General features: G+C 51.6%; 2 protein-coding genes across 9 annotated transcripts in view; both read right to left on the bottom strand.

The window, feature by feature from the left end:
• Myom3 (myomesin 3) overlaps nucleotides 1-14,277 on the bottom strand; it is a 46,982-nt gene extending 32,705 nt beyond the window's left edge. The window contains exons 1-10 of the mRNA XM_027399698.2: nucleotides 14,104-14,277; nucleotides 12,989-13,069; nucleotides 12,250-12,409; nucleotides 11,442-11,599; nucleotides 6,861-6,956; nucleotides 6,058-6,146; nucleotides 3,859-3,903; nucleotides 3,414-3,554; nucleotides 1,065-1,226; nucleotides 273-414 (exon numbers count right to left, since the gene is read on the bottom strand). Coding sequence (XP_027255499.1) covers nucleotides 273-414; nucleotides 1,065-1,226; nucleotides 3,414-3,554; nucleotides 3,859-3,903; nucleotides 6,058-6,146; nucleotides 6,861-6,956; nucleotides 11,442-11,599; nucleotides 12,250-12,409; nucleotides 12,989-13,069; nucleotides 14,104-14,264 — 1,235 coding nt within the window. The 5' untranslated portion in view covers nucleotides 14,265-14,277. The remainder of the gene's footprint in view (nucleotides 1-272; nucleotides 415-1,064; nucleotides 1,227-3,413; nucleotides 3,555-3,858; nucleotides 3,904-6,057; nucleotides 6,147-6,860; nucleotides 6,957-11,441; nucleotides 11,600-12,249; nucleotides 12,410-12,988; nucleotides 13,070-14,103) is intronic.
• Nucleotides 14,278-21,291: 7,014 nt separating this feature from the next.
• The window catches only part of Il22ra1 (interleukin 22 receptor subunit alpha 1), a 24,776-nt gene continuing 18,567 nt past the window's right edge, over nucleotides 21,292-27,500 (bottom strand). For all 8 annotated transcript variants that reach the window (XM_027399693.2, XM_035439513.1, XM_027399696.2 and 5 more), the window contains 2 exons: nucleotides 26,506-26,627; nucleotides 21,292-24,512 (listed from right to left, as the gene is read on the bottom strand). In XM_027399693.2, the coding sequence (XP_027255494.1) occupies nucleotides 23,556-24,512; nucleotides 26,506-26,627 (1,079 nt within the window). In that variant the 3' untranslated portion in view covers nucleotides 21,292-23,555. The remainder of the gene's footprint in view (nucleotides 24,513-26,505; nucleotides 26,628-27,500) is intronic.

A 27,500-nucleotide genomic window follows, 5' to 3' on the forward strand; every position in this document is an offset into this window, starting at 1 on the left:
CATAATATCACAGGTGTACAGGCTCCAAAGTACTTAACAGTTTTGTCCCTGAGTTCTCGGCATCAGTGTGAAAGAGATTTGGAAAACTGGACAACCTTGCACTGTCCCTAACCTGTTTCTTACTGTTGGCCCCTTGCCCTGTTCTGAGAATCAGGGATGAGAGACCTAGCACAAAGTATATTTTTCCTACCTCTTGTGTTCCCCCCCCAAAACACCAAGTTGTTTGTCATTATTCTGCCTAAGGGGCTTTGCCACACTAGAATGCAACTCACAGCTCAATGGAGTAGCCAGTGATGACGCTACCCCGGGTGTCGCTGGGTGGGGTCCAGGTCAGGGTCAGGCAGTCTTTATGCACATTCAGGCACCGGATATTTAGCGGGGAGCCTGGGGCTCCTGGCTTCTCAGCTGCAGCATCTAAACCCCAGAACAGGGAAAGAAAAGGGTTCATCCCCGACCTGAGACCATTTGCCAGCTAGACCTCCCCCAAGTCCCTGTCTGGTCTCCTCATCCCTTGAGTCCTCCAAGGCCTCAGTTCTGACCTGGAACACCAGTGACTGGGGCCTAACCTGGCCCCCACTAGACAGCAGCATCTGGGGGAGGGGCAACGTATCTTTTATTAGGTGCCATTTTGTACCAGGCACCTGAACAGTTGACACGATTTAATCTGGGAACTCCAGAGCAACCTCCATTTCAGAAGTGAGAACTGATTTTCAGAGGGAAAATAACACGTCAAGGACACCCAGCTCACAGAGTGACCAAGTCAGGGGCTGAACACAGACAGGGTTAAGACACCAGAAGCAGAACTCAGTGACCAGAACCTCTCAACACTGTACAGAGCCCTCTGCCCTGGTCCCCACCACGTCTCCTATTGGAGATCGTGGAGACTTGGCTGTGCCTCTTAGGATCCACGGGATGTTACTGCAGGGACCTGAAGAGACCAACCCAACATCCCCATCTTATAGCAGAGGAACCCAGGCTCCGAGAGTGAGGGACCTTGGTCGAAGTCTCCTCTGCAGAGCTGTGGTCTCTGGTCCCAGCTGCCCTTCTTGAACACCACCCCTTACCTCTTATAAAGACATAAGCACTCTGCTCCTGTGGCCCAAAGGGGGAGGAAACTCGGATTGTGTAGAGCCCCTCGTCCTCCTTGTAGGCACAGGACACCTTCACGGACGCCTGGCGGTCTGTGTAGAGTATCTGCCTGCGTGTTGAAGACCTCAGTAGTTTGCCTGTGGAGAGGAAGATGGTCCAGTGTGAGCTAATGGGGGATCCTGGCCTCACCCAGGAGCTGAGAGAAGCTCTGGGCTCTGGAGACGTGTGTGTGTGTGTGTGTGTGTGTGTGTGTATGAGAGAGAGAGAGAGAGAGAGAGAGAGAGAGAGAGAGAGAGAGAGAGAGCTGGTGTGGCTACAGGCTGAGGCTCAAGTTGGTGGTGGAGGTGGATATTTTTGAGGACTTCCAGAAATCTGTCACTGTGAACTCTAAACTCCCTCTAAGAGATTTGGAGGATGGGACCAGGGCTCAGTGAGCGAGGAGCTCAAGGAAGATAATAAGCAGGTGAGGAACTAGGAGAAAAAGAGACAAACCTGCATGAGGCCTGGCAACTCAGCAGGAGACTTACTGCATGGAAGTAGTCATTTTTTTTTCTTTAAAGATAAATTCTCATGTAGCCTATGTATTCGTCAGACTTTTGATCCTCCTGCCTCTGCCTCCTAAGTGCCTGGATAACCGGCATATGCTTTCATGCCCTATTTATTTATGTGGTCCTGGGGATAGAACCCAGGGCTTCAGGCTTGATAGGCAAGCACACTATAAAAGGACTACGGCTTGCACTTTAATGTGGAAGTGGACTGACTGAGAGATGCGAGCTTAGTAAAGGGCCAGGGTCTCCCACAGTGAGGTGGGCAGAGGACTGCTCAAGGGGACAGAGGTCAGCAGAGAGACTCAGGGATCTGTGAGGAGGATCTTGAGTGGGACTCTGGGAGTGGCCTTGCTCTGAGCTGCCTTGGAGAACAGTCCTTTCTTGTCTCCAAGGCCCCTCCCTCCTGTCAGCACTCTATTTTGAATGATGGACAGGTTTGGGAAAACACATAGGTCTTGTTATTGCAGCTGTCCTGCAGAGCTCCTCCACCCCACCCCCAGCAGGTGCTACCTCCCTGGGCTCAGGGCAAGGGCACGGGGAGGGAGGCTGTGCTCCTTGTCCTTAGGCTGCAGGCCTGGTCACAGTCAGGACCAGAGGGCCAGCTGCCCTCTGTCCTCACAGAGTAGTCTGCTCTAGTCTTTCCCTGGAACTCTTTATCTTGAATACACACGCACGCACGCACGCACACACGCACGCACGTACACACACTCATGCTCATACACCGTCTGCAAAAAGCCTGGGCCGAGCTACACAGCCCATCTGTCCCCTGGCCTTGGCCTCTGGTCCCTTTGTCTTAAATATCATTGCTCACTCCAGTGTGGAGGTGACACATGAAGCCGGTACCTGATGGCAGTCACTGGGGTAGACCTCATTAACAGTGGCTATAGTGGCTTCTCTGACACATGACTCCCTAAGCCCATGCTGTCTCTACCCACTCCTGGACCTGATTTCAGAGTGGAGTCTTGGAGTCCAAAGTGAGTCTTGTTGCTCTTGGGGCAGATAGAGACAGACAGGAGTTGGGGTAAATCTGAGGGTGATTTCTAAGAGCTGGAGAGAACTATGCCCCTAAAACCCCCAGAGATGGTACTCTTGAGGGCAAACTGATTGCCTCCCTCAGACTGAGGGCACCTCAAGAAGCAGCCATGATCCTCCCTGGACAGCTGTCTCCTAGGGATGGGTCTGGTGCCTTCCATCAGACTAGCTGTTTCTTTCCCTCAGAGCAAGCATTCCTAAGGACAGGACTGAGCCTCCTCCGTCAGACCAGGGATGTTTAAGGATAAGACTGTGAGCTCAGGGAGTGCCTGTGGGGGATTAGCTCGACTGCATTCACTGAGGTGCGGGGGTTGGGGGGTTGGGGGGTGGGAGGTGGGGGCAGTGGGGGGTGTCACCTTTCCCTGACTGGGTCCTGGGCTGTCTAAGTGGAGAAGGGTGCTGAGCAGCAGCTAGCGTTCATCACTCACTCACTGAACTCTGCTTCCCTAGCTGTGGATGGGATGTGACCAGCCAGCTGCTTCACGCTCCTGCTGTCTTGGCTTCCAGCCATGGTAGACTGCACCCTTGAACTGTGAGCTGAGATTAACCCTTTCTGCCTCACGCTGCTGTTGTCAGGGTGTTGTAGCAATAGGAAAAGAAACAGAGACAACTCGTGACCCTACCTGGTTGTGCCCATCACTCCTCTGGCACTGCCTGGGGGAGGGGCATGGCTGACTCCTGTGGGGGGTGTTGTCCCTGGGTTGGGAGGGGGTGGGGCTCTGCTTTGGAAGGCCATGGCCTCACCGTCTCTGAACCACTGGATTCTCTGTTCAGCTTCTAACACATCGTCTGAGAACAAGCAAGTCAGGGAGAAGGGTTCTTTCTCTCGGGCAAAGATTGGCTTCAGCACCGACGTAAACTCCACGCTGGGGCCAAACATAGATCCTGGGTGGGGACAGAAACATGAGATCAGAGTCTTCTGAAACTCTGGCCTGTCTCAGGGCCTGAATGGGAGTAAGGGCTCTTCTGGGCTGTCCCCATTCCTCTGGGTCAGGATTCACAGCTCTTAAAGTTGCATCAGCAGGGAAAGCTGTCCTGGGGTAGGAGGAGGGAACCATGGAAGTCAGCATGCCACTTGGAGATCTGCACCTGTGACAACTTTCATGGATAGCCTTTTCCGGCAATAATGACTGTTCTGAGAAGGCCATTGGGATCCCAGATACCACGCCCCCACCCCCAGCCCACTTACGTTTAAAGATCTCTGAATCAAAGCCAGCATCTTTTCCCAGGTAGGCTGCAAAAATAAAGCAAACACAGCTGGAGAGGACTCAGACCTCACAATCCTATACATTTGGGGATGTGGTCTTGGGTGTGGATGTGAGTTCTGACTTGTTAGTGATCCCTGCAGCTCCTCTGTGGAAGTCATTTATGTGCCTGTGCCCAGTTTCCTCACCAGTAAAATGGGAGCTGTGGTTGCTCCCTGATGGTGTGGGTTATGAACAAACTGTTTTCCATGAATAAAGCCCCAGTCAGCACCCTGAATATAGCAGGTGCTTCATAAATGTTGGTTTTCCTCCTCTATCTGGACTTGCTGACAGGATCACACTGTCCTCAAAAGGGACAATCCCGGCCAGAGACTCTGGGCTTTCTGGAGGTTTGATCACTGGCAGAGACTGGAGGTTCAGAGTGAGATGGATGTGAGCCCCAGAGACAGCTAAGAGCAGCTGCCCCAGTGCTTAACAGCCGATCCTCACAGATGGAGAAACTGAGGCAGTGTCACCCAGCTAGCCCCAGCAGCCTGAGCATGATGTGACCCTGGTCCCCAGAGTGAGGTCCCGAAAGGGTAGGGGGAGGTTCCAGGTGGTACACAGAGCTGTGGGAGAATCAGTGTTAGACCCTAGGGTCCTGTCAACCAGCACGGGAACATGCGCAGAGACACCCCTACCCATGTCACCATAGAGGTGACACAGAGGGTAACAGTAGTGTCTGTGAGCTGACGCCTCAGGCAGGGACCCTCGATGCTGGCCTTGATGGAAGGAGGGAGGACAGAGGTGTGTAGGGAGGGAGGGCTGGATAGAGAGGCACAGTGTATGACCAGCGTGTGACCTTGGGCTTCACTCTGGGCACGGCCTGTGGGGTAGCTCAAATGTCTACATAGAGAACCAGGATGGGTGACGGGGACAGCTGCCTCCCAAGAGCTATCTCAGGAATGTACAGAGGGTAGAGGACTGCAAAGGACAGTTTAACAAGAACTGTGACAGTCAAGGAGGGCAGGGCTGGACAGCTGCCATGGCTGGGTGGGAGACACACACAAACACACACACACACACACACACACATACACACACACACACACACACACACACACAGAGAGAGAGAGAGAGAGAGAGAGAGAGAGAGAGAGAGAGAGAGAGAGAGAGAGAGAGAGAGGGGAAACAGAGACAGAGGCCCAGAGAGACACAGAGATAGAGAATACACCAGCTGGGGGCCTCTCACTCCAGAGCCCTGAAGCCCAGGCGTGGCATTCACAGAGGGACAGAGGACAGCATCCTATCCCAGGAACAGTGTATCTGCATCGTTTCATCAAATGGCCACAAGCGTCTGAGGCAGAAAGCAGGACCCTGTTGTATAGGGAAGTAAACCACCCCTCAGAGAGGTTAGGCCCACATGGCTGGCTGGGGCAGAGTCAGAATGGGAACTCAGGTCTGGCTGATGTCTGGGTGTCTGATCTGCTGTGAGCTGTGATTTTTGAGTGTTCATGGGGCAACATCTAGGAGGGGACACATTCGATAGGAAAACACACACGAGAAAGCCAAGAGGGACAGTGGGCAGGGCATAAGGAGGGCTTGGCATTCCCTGTGCTCTTGGACCACCCTTTTGGAGGCTCTCATTGGGATCAGCTCCAGCATGCTCATGGAGGTGGGTAGACAAGGTCACCTGGAACAGTCGGCTAGGTTCTCCATGAGGTTTGTCAAGGATCATTGGGGCCCGAAACCCAGTCTGTTTTGTCCTCCACTTGGAGGGCAGTCCTCCTTTTATAGTCCATCCACCTAGTTCATTCACACAAAATTTGGTGACTGGTCCATGCCTGTTAGGACCCTGTAGACAGAGCTAAGTTCAAGGCCAGCACAGGATAGAGAGAGAGTGTGTATATGCTTGAGGCATAATGAGTGCTCAGGGGAAGACAGTGCCTTCCGTCTCCTCCTGGTGGCTCTCCACATCAATTTTCAGGGACAGAGGTTTCTGCCTTGTCATGCTTATGCCATCAATTTACCTAGCTGTCCTTGCTAGTCTAAAGGAGGTGGCTCTCTCAGTCCAAAGCCAGCCTCACCCCCCCCCCATTTCCCAATCTCAGACAATACAGTCCTTTCCTCATGTGTGACCATAGGTCCATGGCTATCTGCTGGTCTTGGGCAGGACCTGACCTGCTGGGGATGGGTGGACTTACAGCGGATGAGGACTTTGGCAAAGGAAGAGGCCTGGCCGTAGGCATTCTTCACCAGCACAGTGTAGGTGCCGGAGTCCTCAATCATACATCTGAAAAGGAGCAAGGGAGAAGTCTGGTAGGAGTGCACACCCCTCTGCAGATGGGCAAGGCTGGGTGGGAAGGGAGCTTGGTGGTGAAGACCCTAGGCTGGTCACTGGGTCCCCCTGAAAAACTAAGGCCACACCATCAGTCTAAAGCAACTCAAGGAAAGGGCTTTGAAAATATTGTGTTCCATACTGCATTCAATACTGACTGGAGAAAATCAGAGAGGCAAAGTGATTCTCCCAGAATCAATGAGTCTGTCTGTGCCTCTTTCCAGGCACTGCCTCCTGCCCTATTGACATCTTCATGTCATAAACCAGGCTCAGGGCCGCCTCCTTTCACTCAGGGCAACAAACTAGCTGAGGCCTAGTGCCAGTCCATGCCACAGCCAGGATCTTCTGTGTCAGGCCTGGGTCTTGTCACCAGCCAGCCCAGCCCTGTGTGTGCCCAAAAAAAGCATGACTGGTTCCTGTCCAAGGTACCCTGATGACAGAGTAGGCAGTAGGATGTGTCCATCTGGTCCAATCAGCAAGCCAAGAGTCCCTTGGTGTCCCTCTGTTCCCTGACACTCAGGGCAAGATCTCTCTTGCTTCAAAGAGGAGCCTTACTGGACCCCCAAGTTTCCCCCTGGTCTTACAGACTTCTGAGGATGAGGAAACCCAGGCACCAGAGTTCAGCTTTGGTCTCAGTGGTGTTGGCCACACTGGGTCTGTGGTTTTTACCTCCTGATCTCCAGGGTCAGCAGCCCGTAGTTGTTGGTGATTCGGTACTTGCCAGCTGGAAAGAGGCGGGGATCGATCCGGATGTCATTTTTGTACCTGTGGTGACACATTAGCTGTGGTGAGATGGGGGACACTGAGCTTCTCAGGTCCAGATTCCAACCTCAATAATGTGCTGCTCACCAGCTGGCAACACCCAGGGAACTTCCACTGCCTGCCTCAGTGTCCTTATCTGGGGACTGGGAGTGCACTGGGCCGGCCCCATACACAGGGCTGACTCTGAAGGACTGCTGCCACCCTGAGGTGGGATAATACTTGCTCACTGTTCAGACATCCATCCCAGTCTGGGGTTGCTCTCAGGGCATACCAGGGACTAAGCTTTGTAGTTTTGCTCCTCTTTGAGGAACCCGTACCAACGAAAGCCCTATAACCCCACTCTATAACTCCTCAGGGCAGAGATTATAATTACTGTTATTTATTTATTGAAGTTTTGAAATTGGGTCTTTGGTAGCCTAGGATAGCCTTAATTTTGAAATGTAGCCAAGAATAGCCATGAATTACTAATACTCTTGCCTCCATCTGGATCCCTCCTGGAACCACAAGTGTACAGCCACCAAGCCTAGTCACTGCTGCTTGTCTCTCTCTCCTCCTCCCCTCCTCTCTCTTCTCTTCCCCTTTCTCCCTCCTCCTCCTCCATCTTCATGGAGACAGGGTCTTACATGATCCTCAGGGCTCAGCCTTCTGAGTGTTGGGATTGCACCGCCATATCTGGCTTTCTGCTCTTAATTTTAGCTCTCTATTAAATCACCCAAGGAACCTTAAAAATCTTAGCAGGGAGCTGGGGTGCAGGCTCAGTGTGGAACATTTGCTTAGCACACACGGGTTTGTCTCAACAACATCAAAGTCTCTTTACTGTGTGTGGTGCCTGACTCGAGACCCATTGCTCTCCCATACCAGTTCCCTCCAGTGCTAAAGAAACAGGATTTACCTTGGAGCCTCCCAACATACTGCCTGCCTGATGGCCCTTCTCTCTGGGTGGCGTGGTCATGTGACAGTGGCCAACAGCGGTGAGGGCAGGCAGGTGCTAAACCCTGAACACACCCCCAGTATTTTTGCTGTTGTTATTGTGGTGGTGGTTGTGGTGTGTGTGTGCGATTGTGGTGTGTGTGTGTGTGTGTGTGTGTGTGTGTGTGTGTGTGTGTGTTGTGTCTCAGAGGGTGAATGCAGAAATTAGCCTCTAATCCTGCTCAAGTGTTGGCAGTTGAGCTTGAAGAAGATGGTATTCCTGCTGCAGACAGAGGGCGCCCCAGCCTGAGGACAAGCCTTCCTTGGACCTGGCCTGTCTGTCAGGGGTGTTCTGTTTATCTCCATGGTCACAGAACAGAGGCACACCGACTCTGTTCCCAAGCTGTACCCATTTAGGAAAGGGGCCCAGCTAAGTCCCCTGTGGGAAGGGCAGTGCTTAATCTGGGCACACATCTCCTCAGGCTCTGAGGGCCAGGCCCCTAGCCCACACCTGTCGGGAACATTCCAGACACCTCAGGCTGTCCAGGCTCTGTCTTCCTCTCAAGACACAGCAGCTGTAGCTCCAGGCGTGGCCTGCACTGCCAGGCCCTCAGCCTCATCCTGCCCTTCCAACTAGAGAGGCCCCATGAAGGAGACTTTTACTATTTACCTAAATCTTACTGTTCTTGGAGACAGTGTCTGACTGGGTAGCTCAGGCCAGTTTCAGGTTTGTGACCTTCCTGCTTCAGTCGGCTTCCTGAGAACAGGGATCACAGGCCTATGTTTCTACGCTTACCTGTCCCAGGGTATTTTGATTTTAGATCATATTTTATTTTTATCTATTTATTTTTTTGTTTCTAAGACAGGGTCTCACTATGAAGCTCTGGCTGTCCTGGAACTACAACCCAGCCTTTTTTTTGTTTTGTTTTTAAAATATTTTTTAAAAAATTAAAAAAAAATGAGTCATGTGCAGGAGGTATGTGGGGAATTGGGCATGCGATTCCTATAGAAGCCAGGGATATTGGCTTCATTGAGCTTGAGTTACAGACAGACAGTTGTGAGCTACCAGCATGGGGCTGGGAATTGAACTCTGAATCTTTGGAAGAGCAGTACTCATTCTTAGCTGTTAAACCATCTCTCTAGCCCTAGGTTTCACTCTTAAGGGTACTTTGAGAGGTCTATTTTAGATGACTTCAGTGAGATTTAAGGTTTATTTCTGTGGGCTAAACATGGCCAGAGCAGGTTCCCTTCACCTGATCAGCTCTTGCCCAGCTCCTAGCCGCCTGGAGTTTCTAAGGCATCATTTACATTTTCCCGTGTCTCGTCTTGTCTCTGACATTGAAACCTGAGATACAACACTGAACACTGCCACCTGTCATTATCTTCACTATCTCTCTTGTACCCGGGCTGGTCACTCACAACACCTCCTTCTGGCAGTTGTTGCTCCCTCCCTTTGTCTGTCCCTGAAGCCACTCTGAGCGCTGAGCTCACACAGATACCCAGACTTGGGTTTCTCCTTCCTATTCACTTGTAGCCCCAAATAGAGCCCTGGCTTTCATTGTGCAGCATCCTGAGAACAACCCCCACTCCCCACTGTCTTCTAGAGGTAGCAAGTTCCTCCTCAGTGACAGCAGCTCCAGTTTGTGTAACTGAGGGCTCGGCATGTTTGCCTCACTAGGGTAAGTGTATGCTTGAGTCTTTGCTGCCTTTGCATCTGGATAATGCTCACTGGTTGCTGAATGAATGGACTTTCATGGCAAGCCTGTATCTTGAGCAGGGATATCACCTTAGACACCAGTCCCATGGTTCTGCTCCGGGATCACAGAGCCGGGAGCCCCAGGGGCCACCAGAGTCAGTGCGGCTGGACAGCCTGGCCTTGGCTTCTACCTTTTCCAAAATGTTTGGCTCTGTGGGGCTGGCCTTGTTGGCTGGAGCAGAAACCAATCCCCTTCCTAGAGGCTTCCATGGAATGCCTTAGATGAGGGCTGAAGAGCCAAGGTGGGCGGGGCTTGGCTGCAGGTGGACAGCTGAGGCTCTGAACCCCCACTTAGCCCAGATCTGAGTTGGAAGCAGATCTCCTACTGGGGCCACCCTCTTGCTCATGGGATTGCCTTGGTGTCCATGGCACCTCAGTGCCCAGCACACTGCCCTGCGCACGGCTGAAACTGGCCAACCTGGAGGCCGTCTCCCTCAAGATGTCACTCTTGGTTGTGACCAGCTATATGCTTTCCATATTCAACTCCTTAACACTGTGTGCTTTAAGTAAAACAAACAAACAAAACAAAACAACGCCCCCCCCCCAAAAAAAAACAACAAAAACTTGCTCTGTGGCTGCTGGAAAGATCCCTGAATTTGAATCCTGGTCCTCTTTGGCTGTGTGACCCTTGATGAGGCTCAGACTGGACATGAGTGCTGGGTCTGTGTGAAGTGGGTCCCAGAAAGATGCTGCCTTTTACTTCTGTTTTTGGACCATGGGCTGTGTACCCTCCAGCTCCCATGCCGCTTCTTCCGGGAAGCCCACTGGACACTTCAGTCCTGGATGGCCATTTCCTCCCCTCCACCTCCCTCTTGATGTGAGCGGGACCATGGATAGACTTCTCTGTGGCCGGTTCTCCCTGAACTGAGTGACCCTTGAGGGTGAGACCCTGACAGGGACGGTGATACTGATGGTAAATGTTGTCGAACTCACTTCCTTATTCTGCAGCATGCCTGGCAATCGGCCTAAGACCCAGCTAACAAGGACTCTGGACCATGTGCCTCCTTCTAGGAGGTGACCACTATTGCCCCCATCTCCACCACCTTGCTCAGGGGAAGCCTCACAGCTATGTGGCTTCTGGGGTTCTGGTATGCTTCTGGAAATGTCTCCTGTTTTCCTAGCTCTTTCTGTTTTGCTTTCTTTTAGAGACATGATCCTCCTGCTTCAGCCTCCTGAATGTTGGGGTGGCAGGCACGCGCAACCATGCCCCGAGCTTTACCAGCTCTTGTCAACTTCTGAGGACTTCCACTGTGGGACATTAAACCCTTAGCACACAGCAGTTTGATAAGGGGTCTTCAGCCCACTTATGAGCAGGACACTGAGGCAAAACCAGAAACAGATGGAGGAAGGTTAAGTCACCTACCTGAGGCCACACTCTGACTCAGTGGAGAGAATGCTAGGCCTGACTCTAGGCTCACACTCTAGATCTGAGCCTGTTCTCCCAGCAGGCTCCTGCCCTCCCCACCTCCTCCCTAGCTTCTAGGCTCTGTTCTGACTCCCAGACAGTCTCTAGTGCTGAAGATGCCCAGCTCAGAGCAGCTGCCTTCTCATGCCATCACAATCATATTTTTACAAGGGCTGGCTCTCCAGGGGTCCAGATTTCCAGGCCCAGGCTGGCGGCAAGGTGACTAAGAATAACCAAGGCCTGAGGTGGCCTGAGGCTCCCAGGCAGCTGTCGTTGCTCTGTGTGGAGGGTGGGCAGAGCTCAGAGTCTGTGGGCTGTGGCCTCGCCGAGACAGAGGAACCTTGGGTGAAGATGGAGATCATGCTTCCAGGCGAGATGGAAGCAGAGCGAGAACTCTGTCTCCAGCCCAGGGGCTTACCAGGAGACCTGGAATGGAGGCGAGCCCTGGATGGTGCAGGTCAGCAGAACAGTGGTGTGCTCCCAGACGGCATGTGAGCGAAGTGGGATCCAGAACCAGGGGCCGCGGCCAGAGCACAGCTCGATCAGCTCCTTGGCCTCCCGGACCTTCTCCTCTGTCTGGAAGTAAAGGGGTGTGTGAGTCCTAGGGGGCCAGGGATGGCTTCCCCGCAATGTCGCCTCCTCTCTTCCAGCCCTGGCATTCAGACTCTGGCTGAGCCCTCATCCATGCCACCTGGAGGCAGTGTTTCTCGGCGGGCAGGGAATGAGCTCTGGGACCAGCTATGGGGTCACAGGAGAGCCTCATTCTCCTTGACTGTAAAATGAGGGTGATGAAGATATTTATTTGCTCAGTGCCCCCAGGGGTTGTAACGGGGAGTAAATGAGTCAGGCCATGAAAAACATGGGGCTGTGTGAAGAAGCCACCTGAAGTGGGCAGTGGGCAGGGAAGTGAGACTGGACCCTGCATAGTTGTGAAGGTCTTCTAGACTCTGAGAAGTCACTCTGCAAATCTAAGCTCATTTAGTTTCTACCCGTAACTGAGCTGTTACGGTCACACCTGAGTCACAGACTGGAGATTGGGGCTCAGGAACAGCCTGACCCTTTCCCAGGTTACACGGCCAAACATAGGGGCCTTGGGATTGGAACCCAGGGCTCAGGCTCTTTCATGGGAGCCTTCTGAGGAGGGGGTGAGAGTGAGGATAGGGCTTGTGGTGGGTGTTACATTTAAGGCAGGGGAGATGGGTGGGGATGACACCCCAGTGTCTCACCCGTTGACGCAACGCCTTCCAGTCACGTCTCTGCCGCAGTAGCCTTTGGGTCCGGAGGAAGGTCATCTCTATCCGCTCCAAGTCATTGCCAAAGCCCACCCGCTTCTGCCCACGCTCCTCCAGCTCCACTGTGGTGGTCTGGCGCCTCAGCTTAGCGTCCCTGCAGGGTCAGGACTCAGACATGGCCCATAGAGGCTGGAGTAGTTGTACTCCCCCACCCCCATGTGCAAGTGGCCCTCGGGAGTGTGCTTTAGGACCAAGCACAGCCTTATGTCTTCTGCCTGCAGACACCTTGGGAAGGGACTGTGGACACAGCTCAGTTGGTGGCATGCTTGCTTTAAACGCACAGAGCCTTGGGGTTGATCTACAGAATCACATAGACCAGATGTGATGGTACTTGTTGCAGTCCCAGCAGCACTCAGGAGAGAGATGGACCAAAAGTTCAAGGCCACAATTGGCTACATAGAAAGTTTGAGGCCAGCCTAGGCTACATAAAACCTTGTCTTAGGAAAGTGTGTGTGTGTGTGTGTGTGTGTGTGTGTGTGTGTGTGTGTGTGTGTGTGTGTCTGAAGCTTGGTGTGGAGAAAGTGACTAGTTTGCACCCTGCCTGGCCCTTCTCTGCCAGAACAAGGTCCATTGGGTATCAGTGGGAGCCCAGTGGTGAGGTAGGAGACAGGACCAGGGACCAGAGTCAAGACAAGACAGTCCTTCCTCATCCAGGGACAGCCATATGACTTACCAGGACAACTCTGAGGAGGCTGTCAGGGCCAGGGCAGCTGCCAGGGCATAATCTTCAGAGCTGAACTGTTGTTGCTCCTCACTGCCAGAAGAAAGGGAGGTCACCACTCACTCTTGGGGCACTGCCTGGGGTTTCCGAGACCATGGCTGTACATTAGGGTACCAGCAGGCACCTCCTGAGTTCCTCTCTCATATGGAACCTCCCTCTGCATACTGAGGTCTCAGAGAGCAGGGGTGTCTGTCCACCCCAGAGGCTCCAGAGGACACACTGTGCCTCCTCTTAGGGTCTGGATAGGGGGTATCCACTAAAGGACTGGTGTTGAAAACTCAGTCATCAGTTGGCAGATCTACTTATTGAGATGTGACTGGACCATGGGCTGTGTGTCGTCCGTCAATGAATCCCCTGATGGATTCAGTTTGATAGTTTTATTGGGGGCAGAAGAAATATTAAGAGTGAACCTGGTTGGGGGAAGTCTTCTTGGGGGCTTTGTCATGTACCAGGCTTTCCTTTCTTTCTTTATTCCTGGCTGGCTACCCTTCTAATATGATACTTGTTTTGCCTTATCTCAGGCTCAAAACAGTGGAGCCAAACTGGAATGAACCCCATAAAGGGCTATCCAAAAAACAAAACAAGAAACCCAAACCAAACCACAACAACCAAAAAGAGCCACTTCTCCTAATGTGTGTGTGTTTTAAAGATTTATTTATTTATTTTGTATAGTATTCTGTCTGCATGCTTGCAGGCCAGAAGAGGGTGCCAGATCTCATCACAGATGGTTGTGAACCACCATGTGGTTGCTGGGACTTTAACTCAGGACATCTGGAAGAGCAGCCAGTGCTCTTAACCACTGAGCCATCTCTCCAGCCTCTCTCCTAATGTGTTTTTCTCAGAGTGACAAAAAATCCCCAACACACTCCCCCATCAGCCTGTCTCCTCTCAGACAGGGTCTATAGAGGACTGCCCGTTGTCTCTTTCATTCTCATGGGGGTGGGGCCTTATCTCAGAAGGTGGACCTGTGCTTCCCATCTTAGAAGGGAGTCTCCGGACAGCTGGGCTATGCTTCTAACTGGGGTCCTGGAGTGGGGAGGGACCCCGGGGGGGATGGGTACTCCCACCTGCTGCGGTAGGTCCGCCTCTGCACAGAAGAACCCATGTGTAGGCTGTGCTGTCTCTCCTCCTTCTGTTCCTCCTCCTGCCTGTGTTCCAGCCTGTGGACCTGCACAGCCTGGGAGGCTCCGGGCTCCCCAGCGTTTCCGGGACTGTGGGGCAGAGTCATGGCTTCGAGGGCAACAACCTGTCAAGGCCAAGGTGTATGGTCATCATACCAGGTACCTTCCCTCCCTTTTCAAGTGCTCTGGGAGCACTCTGGAGAGAGATGTTCTTTCCCTAGAGCTGTGGTTCTCAACCTTCCTAATGGTGTGACCCTTTAAGACAGTTCCTCATGTGGTGGTGATCCCCAACCATAAAATTATTGGTTGCTACTTCATAACTATAATTTTGTTACTGTTATGAACTGTAATGTAAATATCTGATCTGTGACCCCCAAAGGTGTCACGACCCACAGGTAGAGAACTGCTGCTCTGGAGGAACATAGAAAGTCAGAAAAGGTAAAGGACCATGGTGACCAAGGCAGGTACAAGGAGAATCTGGCTTCGCTACTATCCCATGTGCCTTGGCAGTGGATGAACAGAATCCCATTGAGGAGAAGAGCCCTGGCTGCCAGCTGCAGTCCTGTCCCATCCATCCCCTTCTCCAGGGCTTGGCTTTCCAGATGAGGAGTGTCAGCATGGTGCTGTCCTAGGCTGGGTCTAGGTCTCAGAATGGGCAGGTGTCCCCTCTTTTCCTCTAGTCCTGCCCTTGTGCCTTTGTTATACTGGTTTCCTTACCCCAGCCACTCTTCCAAGCCCAGCCTGAAGGTGCCATGTTAGCACATGATGTAGACAATGTGAGTCAGTCACTGGGTGCCATCCCATGACCCTAGTTCCTCATCCCCGCTTCCAAGTGTCTGCCCTTGGACTGTATAACTTGGCTTCCTCATATGTAAAACGTACCCATCACATTCCTGGGACAGGGGAACAAAAAGGTTAATTGAAAGCCTGGAGAAGTAAATCCTATCCAAGTGTCAGACACTGCCACCATCTTCCTTAGAAGCCTTATAAAAATATAACAGGCCTTCTAGAACTTTCTCTCCTTTAATCCTTTTGGTGTTTTGCATCTGTACCCTGCAATTTAGTCCTCATTCGGAAAGTGATTATTTCATATCTGTATGTAGGGCGTGCATCATTGGGTGGTGGCAGGGCTCAGGTTGCTGAGGGTTAGTTGAGAGTTGATAGGCATGCATTTTTCCACGTCATTAAGGTCTGGTTTCCTGTGCTGCCCACAGCTGTGACCATCAGGGAGGACTCTGGCTTGTTATAGCCAGAGGCCATTAAGAGCTGCTCCAAAAGGTCTTCTGGCTCCTAACAAGTGTTACCACAAAGCCAAAGGACAGTTGCCCACTTAGGATGGCTCTGGCCCCTCCTGGATAGAAAGTGTCTCTGCACCCAGAGAACTAGCCAGACTTGCTCATCCCACACTTCTTCCTCAGCCACAGAGTTGATCTGGGGAGCAAGGCTCCGCTGCTGCTCCGGGACACTGGCCACGGCCCCAACAGCAAGGGTTTGTGTGTTCTGGCATCAGCACTGGCTCTTTCCCTGATACTCTGCCCTGATGAACACAGCGGCTGGTCCACTGGCACTCAGCCTCCAGACCCCTCCGCTGTGGTGAGCCATGGATGCTTTTTAAGGCGCTGACTAACGTGTGGGATTAAGCAGGGACAGGTTTGTGGCCTGCATTGCCCTTTGCAAGGAGCTCTATTGGCTGAGCTGGAGTGGATGTATCCTGCCCAGTGGGTCGGCACAAGCTGGGACATGCAGTGGCTCCCTAGATCCCAGGAGGTTGTGATGATCTGGCCCTGGTTAGTGGAGGCTGTTCCTTTTCCCAGCAGAGCCCCATGTCCCCATCCTCTGTGCTGGATGAACCTGGCAGCCCTAGGATTTGGGATTGCCATGGTTTCAGGCTCTCTGACTGACTGCCCCACATAGCAAAGGCTCCAATTCCAAGTGTACCCCTAAGGGCCTTTTCTTTTCTTTATTTTTAGCTTTGATATCAAGGAGGACTTGGATCAGAAGACTTAGAAGACCCAGAGATACAAAAGTGAAATGAGGCATGGAGTTCTGGGATCCCTGTTTTCACCTGGGGTGCTACCAAGCTTAAATCTCCCAAGCCTCTTTCACAACATATTTACACACACACACACACACATACCCTATAGCACACACACATATACAATACATACATCATGCACACATTTTCCCCACCCTATACTATAGACATACACACCACAGTCACACAAATACTACCCTTCTCTACACAATACACACACACCATGAACACATACACACATCATAGACATACATGTAAACCTATGCATAGACCACCCCCCCACACCATATACTCATACACAAATCCACATACCACAGACACACATACACCACAGATACGTACACCACACAGGCACCATATACCCCACCCTCCATAGGCCATTCCTTGTGGAAGGTTGGGGTCTCTCTCAGCAGGGCTCCCTCAGACCCTGATCCCTGTATGTGACTCACAGAAGCAGCAGTGTCCACTCAGATGTCTCCAGGACAGTGAGAAGGTCCCTGGTCTCTTCCTGCCCTCAGCTCAGAGAGTACGGGTGAAGAATGTGATCTTGGAGCCTTGCGCTGTCTTAAATATAGCAGCGCTGAGACAGTGTGATGACAATGGATGGGAGTTCTGGTGAGAGAGGGTGGAGGCAGAGGGGAGGGCTGCGTCTTCCTGCCAGCACTGCTGGGCAGCAGCAACAGGTGGGGTGGCCCCCACTACTCACACTGCTCCTCCCCCAGCTCTAGCCTTCCCACCCCACCCCACCCCATTCCCTGTCTAGAGGGACGAGTAATGCCTAGGGTTCCAGCCTGGTTTGGGGAAAGTGGATGCGTGCTACAGGGTTTGCTCTCAGCTAGACGGTGGTGGCACACACCTTTAATCCCAGCATTTGGGAGGCCGAGACAGTCAGATCTCAGTGAGTTCAAGGTCAGCCTGGTCTACAAATTGAGTTCCAGGCCAGTCAGGATTGTCACACAGAGAAATCATGTCTTGAAAAACAAAACAACAGAAGAAGAAGAAGAAGGAGAAGAGGAGGAGGAGGAGGAGGAGGAGGCAATTTGCTCTCAGTTCTTCCAGCCGCAGGGTTTCTTGGGGAGGGTTTTCAGATTTCCTGATCTGAGTTCCTTGCTGAAAGACAGAGACAGAGTGTCAAGCATGTCAGGATACCTGGCTCCATGCAGATATGTGAACTGAAGGTGAAAACTGTGATTCCCTCGGCTAAGGCAGAGATGTGTGGCTTCTTCTTGTCCGTCATTCCAGCAGTTACTGGCCCTGTTTCTGGTCTGCCCACGGTTGTGTGTGGTGAGGCTGGCTCAGGAGAGGAGTTGGGGAGCCATGAGGAAGGGACATGGCACTCCAGAGCATGAGCAGGTCTGGGAAGCCTGTGCCAGCTTCAGGTTGGAGAACATGGCTTCTCTACTGGCCTCCTCATGGGACCACAGGCACCAGGGTTAATGCCACCGGCTGCCCTTCCTAGAACTTCAGAGGCTGCTCCCTGGGGAGAGGGCATGAGTGGTATTGAGCTCTTCAGTCCCAATCTTAATCTCCTGCCTTACTTGCAAAGCCCTTCCTAAGCTTGCCTGATTCTGTCTCTTTCCCAGGCGGGAGTCATAGCAGTTCCTGGGAGGATGTTGGAGTGCCTGGCTCCAACATCCATTTCTTTGATTTGTTTTTCTTAAAAGAAAAATTGTGCGCATGAGTGTTTTACTAGCATGTACGTCTTTGAACCACATGCGTGTCTGGTAACCACAGAGGCCAGAAGAGGGCATCAGCTCCCCTGGAACTGGAGAATACAGATGGTCAGTGCTGCCATGTGGAGGCTGGGAATTGAACCTGGGTCCATTGGAGCCAGCGCTCTAAACACTGAGAAATCACTCCAGCCCTCACCATCTTCTTTTTGTTGTTGTTGTTATCTTGAGACAAGGTTTTATTATGTAGCCCAGGCTAGCTTGCCACTGGCAGCCTTCCTCCCTCACTCTCCCAAGTGCCATGGTTTCAAGTATGTACCATTCTGCCCTCGACATCTCCTATTGTCCTGTCCAGAAAGAGCATCTTCAGACTCACCCACTTGCTGTGATGGCTAAGTGAGATGTGCCTCTGTTTGGCAGAACACAGCCCCTTAAATAGGCTGTTGTCCCTGCCCTCTGAGGCAGCCTGAAGGGACGTACTCAGATACATGTCAGAGTCAGGGGCACCTCAACATGCATGAAAAATAAATAAAACATAACAACACACACATTCTTAAGCCTGGGATGGTACTGCACATCTATAATCCCAGTTTTTGAGAGGCACAGGCCATGAGTTCATGAGAACTGTCATGGGTTCGAATCCAGTCTGATTACATAATGAATAACAGGTCAACTAGGGTTCATAGCAAGACTCTGTCCCAAATAATGGCAACAAAATATGTATTCTCTGTCTGTCTCTCCCAGAGCAATGTTGGGAAACTGTATTTTCAACAAACGCCTGTTATGATTTGAGCCTGAATGCCTCTGATAGGCCCATGCATCTGGGTGCCAGGTCCCCATCTGGTGCTGTTTTGGGAACCTTGGGGGCATGGGGCCTAGCTAGTGTATGTGAATTTCTTAGAGAGGGCGTATCTTCTTCCTTGCTGCCTTGAGCTCTGTGTTTCTGGATTGAACAAGGTCTGGGGAGCTGTTGTCACTGCACTCCACCGGAGAGATGGAGCTGCTGTTCCCTCCCGCACAATCCCCACCATGACAGAACATTTTCTTTGAATGCATGAGTCAGAAGAAATCTTTCCTCTTTCTCCTTTTTGAGACAAGGTTTCATGCAGACCAGGTTGGCCTCAAACCTACTAAGTAGCTGACGATGGCCTTGAACAACTCCTCTTCTTCCTCCTCCTCCTTTTAAGGTAGCGTCTCACTCTGTAGACCAGGCTGGCCTTGAACTCACAGAGATCTGCTTGCCTCTGCCTCCTGAGTGCTGGGATTAAAGGTGGGAGCCATCACACCCAATCAACATTGAACTTCTGATCCTCCTACCTCTTCTCCAACGTGCTGAGATCACAGATGTGTCACCGTGCCCTGTTTATGGGTGCAAGGGATTTGTGAATGGTAAGAATGCATGCTACCGACTGAGCCACATCCCCAACTTTTGCTGTTGTTGGTAGGGTGTGCGTGTGAATGTGAGTGGTGAATATGTGAGCGTGTGTGTGTGTGTGTGTGTGTGTGTGTGTGTGTGTGTGTGTGAATGTGAGTGGTGAATGTGTGAGCGTGTGTGTGTGTGTGTGTGTGAATGTGTGAGTGTGTGTGTGAATGTGAGTGGTGAGTGTGTGAGAGTGTGTGTAAATGTGAGTGGTGAGTGTGTGAGCGTGTATGTGTGTGTGGTGTGTGTGTGAATGTGTGAGTGTGTGTGTGTGAATGTGTGAGCGTGTGTGTGTGAATGTGAGTGGTGTGTATGTGTGTGAGTGTGTGAATGTGTGAGTGTGTGTGTGAATGTGAGTGGTGAATGTGTGAGCGTGTGTGTGTGTGTGTGTGTGTGTGAATGTGTGAGTGTGTGTGTGAATGTGAGTGGTGAGTGTGTGTGTGAATGTGTGAGTGTGTGTGTGTGTGTGAATGTGAGTGGTGTGTATGTGTGTGTGTGTGTGAATGTGTGAGTGTGTGTGTGAATGTGAGTGGTGAGTGTGTGTGTGTGAATGTGTGAGTGTGTGTGTGTGTGAATGTGAGTGGTGTGTATGTGTGTGAGTGTGTGTGTGAATGTGAGTGGTGAGTGTGTGACTGTGTGTATAAATGTGAGTGGTGAGTGTGTGAGTGTGTGTGGTGTGTGTGTAAGAGTGTGTGTGTGTGTGAATGTGAGTGGTGTGTATGTGAGTGTGTGTGTGTGAATGTGAGTGGTGAATGCGTGAATGTATGAGTGTGTGTGTGTGTGTGTGTGTGTGTGTGTGTGTGGAACCGAGTGTGGTGCGTGTTGAATCATACAGGTGGGTGAGTGTGCCCTGCCCACATGTGTACAGAACACAGAGGATGACATTAGCCATCCTACTCTGTTACTGGCTGTTTTACTCCATTAGGATAGTGTCTGTCATAGAAGCTGGAGCTAGGCTAGCAGCCAGCAAGCCTCAGGGATCCTTTTGTGCTTCCCTTTCCAGAGACTGGGTTACAGGTGCATTCATGGGTGCTGGGGATTTGAACTCAGATTCTCAGGTTCTCAAATGCTCTTACCTGCTGAGCTGTCTAGTTCCCTAACTCCCAGTCCCAAGTTTTGAGAGGAGGAAAAGCCGCTTCTCTGAGCCACCTTTTCCTCCTTGAAAAAGAAGGGCACCGAAATGTATTACGGGAGGAAGACTAGCAGCGATGACGATAGAAATCCACTAAGTGACACAGCTCATGTCCCCTTTCTCTTTCTGCCGCTGTTGCTACAATGAGTTCTCCTCACCCATGGTTTTGCTTTTTCTGGTTTCAGTTATTTTTAGTCAACCTCATTACATGGGAGTGTCCAGAAATAATTCATACATCTAAAACATTTTTCCCTCCTTCATTTTTATTTTATGTGTATGGACGTTTTGCCTGCATGCATGTCTGTGCTTCCCATGCGTGCACTGCCCACAGAGGTCAGGGGAGGGTGCTGGATCTCCTGAGACAGGAGTTATAGACAGTTGTGTGGCATCTTGTGTTTTCTGGCCATCATCTGGGTCCTATGAAAGAGCAGCCAGTGCTCTTAGCCACTGAGCCATCTTTCCAGCTCCATAATTTATGATATATGTTGCTCCTTATTATGACCAACATGATAGATGTCATGCCATAGATGTGTGTCATCCTGTGAACCAATGTATCCACTCTTAGGCTACACTCCCATCCTTCAGCCAGAAGGGTTATTGCAAACCAAGTATCTGTGTTCAAGTAACCTTCACTGTGTTTGCTACAGTTGCCATTCTATTATGTGCTTAGTCTCTTCAAGTGACCTAATTTACAAATTAAGCTTTATCACAAGTTTGGAACACATCAGAGCATCTGCAGGATTTGGGAGCATCTGTGGTTTCAAGCATCTTCTGGAACTGACACTGTCATCATCTTCACAGTTGCAAAAGCGGGCAACTGCATTCAAAAAAACAAACAAACAAACAAACAAAAAAACAAAAGACAGAAACCTTCCACGATGTTTTAAGTAAGTTTAGTAAGTTTACCATTTTGTGCTGGGATGCAATGTCAGCTTTCCTTGGCTGCATGCAGCTCGGGGGTTCAGCTAGACTGGATCTAGGGTCTTGGACTCTTCCCCCAAAGATATGGTTGAGGTAATGCTGTGGTCACTATTCTTTTACCACAAGAATGGTTCTACCATTCCTTGTTAAGCAGGTGACTCAGAGACTCACCTTTCTCTGGGTGGGACAGGGCACAACAGGTGGAGCTGGACACTTTGCAGGTTTTGGGGTAGGGCTCTCAGGAAAGCCAAGCTCACCCTCCACAGTGTAGAACTTTGACAGCCCGACTTCTAGCAGGATTCAGGCCAGCTATAGACCTGGGATGCCAGGGGAGGAGTGTGTGTGGTGATCCCAGAGCCTGCCCTCTCCTGGGGGGTGGGGGCACAGGCTCCTCCTTAGATACTCATGCTTCTCCAGTTTATGGCTCTGGTTGCACTGACTAAGTGAGGCCAGGCCCTCCATTCAGTGGCTTTTTACTCATAAAGTGAAGGCAGTTAACCTTTGGCCAGACATACTGGGTCAGTGACCTTGGAGGGAGGTTAAATATTAATGGTATATAGATAAGAGCCCTACATGTCACCATGTGTCATTGAGGGGATGAGGTGGGGAAAAGAAGGGGAAACACAGGTGAGTACAATGGAAGGCCACAGTGTACTTCTGGAGGGCCACAATGTCGAGGATGGAGTTTGGTGTTGTATCTCAGAAATTTGGGGCCAGAAGGTGATGGGGAGGGCACCTATCTCTCAGGAACCCTTTAAGGGCCCTCCCTTCTCTGTGTTTGGCCAGACTCAGCCCCTGATAATTTCAACAGGGTGGAGAACATCCATTCTTGACACAAAAGGCCCTGTGTTTGAGGGCAGACTCCAGGCAGGGCCTTGGATAGGCCTGGGCCTTGGGTTCCTCCAGGAAAGGCCCATCTGAGATGAGAGTGATATAATGGGCATGGCTTCCTGACAGCAGAGAGGGTAAAGGATGCTTCCTCTTCCTGGGTACAGGCATGGGGCCAGGGGGCCAGGGAGGTACAGTACCACTGCTATATCATGAGAAGGGGCAGATAGGTCTGGGGCTCCCTCCATGCCAAGAAGGCCCTGTGAGATGTCCTCTGCCCAGACAGCTTCCGTCTACAACCTCAAAGAGAAGGCGCTGTGCCATTTGTTGCTTCTGGGCCTGTTTCCAGACAGCCCTGTAGGAACTCATCCTGTCTGCCCTAGATAGTCCAGTCCTTGCCTGCCACAGTTTCTATCCCGTGAGAAAACACCCATGAGCCAACATGAATGGGAGGAGGCCCTCCTTGTGTTTTTCCAGACCAAAAAAAAAAAAAAAAAATCCCAGCAGAAAACCGTGACCGTGTATTGGATCCTGCCCCAAAGCACCTCCCAGATATTAATGTCATCCTTGGCACCATCTCATAAGGTGTGATGATCGCTGTTTCATCGACGAGGAAGCTGAAGTCTGAACTAGCCAATTCATTTGTTTGATGTCATATGGATGATAGGCAGGTGTAGAGGCCTGAACTCGAGCCCAGACGAGCTGAGATTCCAAAGCTTCTGGGGGTCCATGGTCCCATGACCCCACGGCCCCCTTAAACACTTTCCTCTGGACCCCTGCCTGCAGAAAAGCTTTGTGGGGCACGTCCCCTCACCTTTTGATGGATCAACAGGTCATTCCAGCGGGAGGCCTCCCACAGAAGAACAAAGAAGGAACCACTGGCAGGGAAGGGACTAAGCCCCTAGCCACACTGCATCCTGAAGCCTTGCCATGGTGCTGCCCCTGGCCTTGGCAGAAGTGCCTGTTTCGCTGGGTCCCCTAGCTTCCAATCCAAGCTCCTCCAGAGAAGGTGGATGCCTTACTCTCGGTTAAACTAGATTAGGGAGCTGTCCAGGAAGTGAATGAAGTTAGGCAGCCTCCAGCCCAATGTCCTAAGAGCAGAGGCAGGGGGTAGCATGGTCCCCAGGAGGTTTCCCTACATTTTCCCGCTCCATCTATTCTACCTGCCAGGCTGGGTGGCACAGGCCATTTGCACACACCTTCTGCCTGTAGTTTCCCACTAGAGCCTTCACCGTGCATTTGTATTCCCACTTGGGGCCCAATCTTCCTTTTGCTAGTTCTTGCCAGGGCACCCAACTGGGGCTGGGCCTTAGAGCCTATGGCCTAGTGGGTGTGGGGTTGTCAGCTGGGTGGGGCAGGAGGAAGCCCAGGCCTGCTTGCTCTGATCTCCCTTCAGGGTTCCCACTGCACAGTGAGAGCCAAGCCTTTGAAAAGAGAGTCCAGTTCTGTGGGTGGCTCCAGCTCAGAGGCTGCAGCACTGGGGCTCATGGCCTCAGCCTCATCCACTGGACCCTCATCTTTGGGACACACAAGGGAGTCCAGCAGGCCCCAGGGACTTGGTCCCTGGTCGGAGGGGGAACATGAGAGGGAATGGGTGTGCAAAGGGAGGGAGACAGGGTGGCCTTCGATCTGGACAGAAGACAGGAGGGATAGTGCCCCCTTCAGGTACCCTGGTGTCTCTGGTTCACCACTGTGCAGGGCGTGAAGGTCAGGCCCTCTGTCTGTGCAAAACTCCAGGGGTGGGGGGAGTGATTTTGGTCTTTGTGTCTCCTTGGCAGCCAAGGAGGTGACTCCCTGCAGAGAAAGGTCCCCTGGGAGACAGCTTCCAGCAAGTGTGTCTTCGTGGAGCTGACCTTTTGGCTTGAGGTGTTTGGGACTGGACAGGGCCTCAGGAGTGGAGTCTTGGCCAGTGTCTTCCCCACACACAGCATAGGAAGCAGGCCAGCTGTCCAGAATGCTCTGTGAGTTACAGGTGGCAGGATGGGTCTTCATCACCTGCTGTGGCGAGTAGACCAGAGTTTTGGCATCAGAGGCCACCTGAGGTGCATAGGAAGGGGGCTGGATCCCAGGGACAGCCTTTGGGGCATAGGATGGTGGGGACAATGTCTGCTGAGGTGACACGTTGGTGGTAGGTCGGAGGGTGGAGACATCTGACTGTCCTATGTAGGTGACCTCAGGCAGACTATGCCGCTGTGCGGCTCCAGGTGGCTCCCTGGGTGTGGAGATCATCACTTGGGAGTACTGGATAGGTTGAGTCAGACTGCTGGGACCACTGAGGTCCAAGACAGGGATCAGCACATGCTCCTGGATGAAGCGTAGCGGCTGGAAGGTCAGGACACGCTGGACATTCTGTGCGAAGACAAGAACACATCCTTTAGGGCATGTTTTTTTCCTTTTTTGTGATCTTGTACATGATTTGTGTGCATGACATTTGTGTAGAAGTCAGAGACTGACACCCAGTATCTTTGGCCATTCTTCATCTTGTATATCAAGGCAGGTATTGATAATGAGCTCACCAATTTGGTTGGTCTAACTAGCCACCGTGGTCTGAGAGTATCATGAGCTTCTAGGGCCCTAGGTTTCTGAGTGGGTTGCCACACCCTCCCAGCCTTTATGTGAGTTTGGGAATCCCAATTCTGATCCTCATGTTTGCGTGGCAAGTGCTTTACCCACTAAGCCATTTATTTCTTCAGCTCCATGTTCTGTTTTGTGACATGGATGGGCAAGGCCCTCTGTGTGGGTTGTCAAGGCATTGGGTGTCCGTTTGAGATGTACATTACTCATCCCTGCCCACAGAGTTCCCTCCAAATGCACCCAACCTCTGAGGCAGCTCGTTCCAAAGAGACTGATGCAGAAAGATGTTGAGTTTGGCGTCATCCTGGGCTACATCGTGAGACCATGTTTTGAAAAACCACAGTAAGCAAAGTAAATGGATGCCATGGCATCTAAGGTCCAGGTCACATCTGATAGAGTAACTTAGGATCTCCTTGCTCCAGGTGACTGACAGTCCAAGAAGTAGATGAACCAGAGTGGGAGCTTCCTCAAGGTTGTGGCTTGCATGGCTATGAGGGGCTGAGGTGGAAAAAGATGGGGTTGTGGGGAAGGCCGGAAGAGTTTGAGAGACAATGAGTAGCCAGAACTGTGACACTATGCAAAATGCCCCCTGCGCCCCCCAGATGGAGAGAGTTGGCTCCAGAGCCACACGGCTCAGCCAGAGGCTCTGACAGTGACCTTGCTGCTAGAGCAGAAGCTGACCCACAGCCGGGTGGGGTGGCTGATGTGTTGATTCCCTAGGGACTGGGTGCTAAAACCAGGTGTCAGTAATTGAAATTAGAGATTTCACATTACAGTCTGAAACCTGGATTCTCATAAAAAAAAAGTGGGGCAGACCTGAGCTGTCCATTTAGAGGCTCTTTGTTTAGTTTTGAATTTTGTTGTAGTTGTTTTGAGACAGGGTCTCTCTATGTAGCCCTGGCTGTCCTGTAACTTGCTATGTAGACCAGGCTGGCCTTAAATTCACAGAGGTCCTCTCGCCTCTATCTCTTGCATGCTGAGATTAAGGATGTGTGCCATCATGACTGACTGGTTTTGTTTCTTTGAGGCAGGGTTTTATGTAGCTGAGGCTAGCTTTGAGCCTGATATGTAGCTAAGGATGCCCTTTGGTTCCTCCTTCCTTCACCTTCCCTGAGTGCTGGGAGTCAAACCCAGGGTCTTGTGCATGCTGGGGAAGCACTCTGCCAACTGAGCTGTGTTCCCAGCCCTTGTTATATTTTGGGAGACAGGTTCTCACTCACTCTGTAGCTAAGGGTGAGCTTGGAATCCTGATCCCCCTGCTTCCACCTTCTGAGTGCCAGGAGGGATAACCTCCACTCTGCCCATGTTTTTGATTTATTTCTTTGTTGTTGACTTTTGATTTTTTTCTTTGTTGGTGGTGGGGGTAGCTCTGTAAGATAAAGTCTCACTATGCATCTCAGGCTGGCCTGGACCTTGAGATTCTTCTGTATCAGTACCCCTAGTCCTGGGGTTACATGACTGTACCCACACACTGAGCTCTGATTTCCCATTCAAACAGTCAGGCATTCCACAGCCCCATAGAGCCTCACTGATCAGCCCTCAATGTTCCTGGAACCTGCACTCCCATCTGGCCCTAATGCTTTCAAGTCATAGGGCACCCCTGTTCAATCCCACTGCCTTCTCCACACACCCTGGAACCTGCCCTGCCGTCTTTATGAGCTATTTGCGTTGTGGCAGAACTCTATACTACTCAGGGCCTCCCCTGCCCTCTGGGACTTGGAGGGTCTCCCCTAAGATTCCCCTTTCTGGCCCCAGGTGGGTGACTCACCAGGGAGTTAGGAGGTACTGGTGGCTTGGTGACGTATTTGTAGCCTAGATAGCAGAGCAAGCCGACGAGGAAGCCCATGGAGAACAGCACAGCACCTGAGAAGGAGTAGGCCCATGTCCGGTCTGCAGAAGAGGACAGGAGAAGGCTGTGTGAGGCTTGGAGGCCTCTTGGCCCCGACCTGAGCAAAACTGACGTGACCCTCTCAGTCAAGATAAATTCTTCACCACCTTCTAGGGAAAAATGTGTTGCTAGGGATGCAGCTCAGTTGGTAGCAGGCTTGCCTAGCGCTTGGAAAGCCCTGGACTCAATAAAGTACTGCGTAAGTGCAGAGCAGGACTGAAATCTTGGCATCTGGGAAGCAGAGACAGGATCAGACACTCAAAGCAATCCCCCCCCCCCCAGGTACAGGGTGAATTCAAGACTATTCTAGACTATGTGAGAGACATCCCCCCACCCCCCCACCCCCGCCTTAAAACAAAAGTGAGACATAGGGAAGGCATCTTTTCAGGTCTCTTTCCTCAGCGTGGCTCCAACTCACATAGCCAGGGGCCTCAGCTGGCCATCGACGTCCCAGCCCACCCGGTCAGCTCATTCAGACCCCACATCTAGACACTTTCTAATCACTCTCTGGGACAAGCATCGGTATGCTAGCCAATGTCTTCTTTCAGCGGGGTGCGAGCCTGGTCAGGACACAAACTCTGTCACAGGCACAGGGATTTCCAAGTGTCTGCTGTTCACAGTGTGGTCTAGAAGGATCTACAACAGCGGTTCTCAACCTGGGGTTTGCAAACAGGGGTTGCCTAAGATCATCAGAAAACAGATACACAATAGCAGAAAAATTACAGTTATGAAGTGGCAACGAAAATAATCTCATGGTGGGGGTCACCACAGCCTGAGGAACTGTAATAAAGGGCCGAAGCATTAGGGAGGTTGAGAACCACTGATGTGGGGGGCCAGATGGCTGGCACTGTCCTCTTGTTAGTCTGAGTGGCATT

Source organism: Cricetulus griseus, chromosome 2 (genome assembly GCF_003668045.3).
Source record: "Cricetulus griseus strain 17A/GY chromosome 2, alternate assembly CriGri-PICRH-1.0, whole genome shotgun sequence".
Classification (NCBI taxonomy): Eukaryota; Metazoa; Chordata; class Mammalia; order Rodentia; family Cricetidae; genus Cricetulus; species Cricetulus griseus.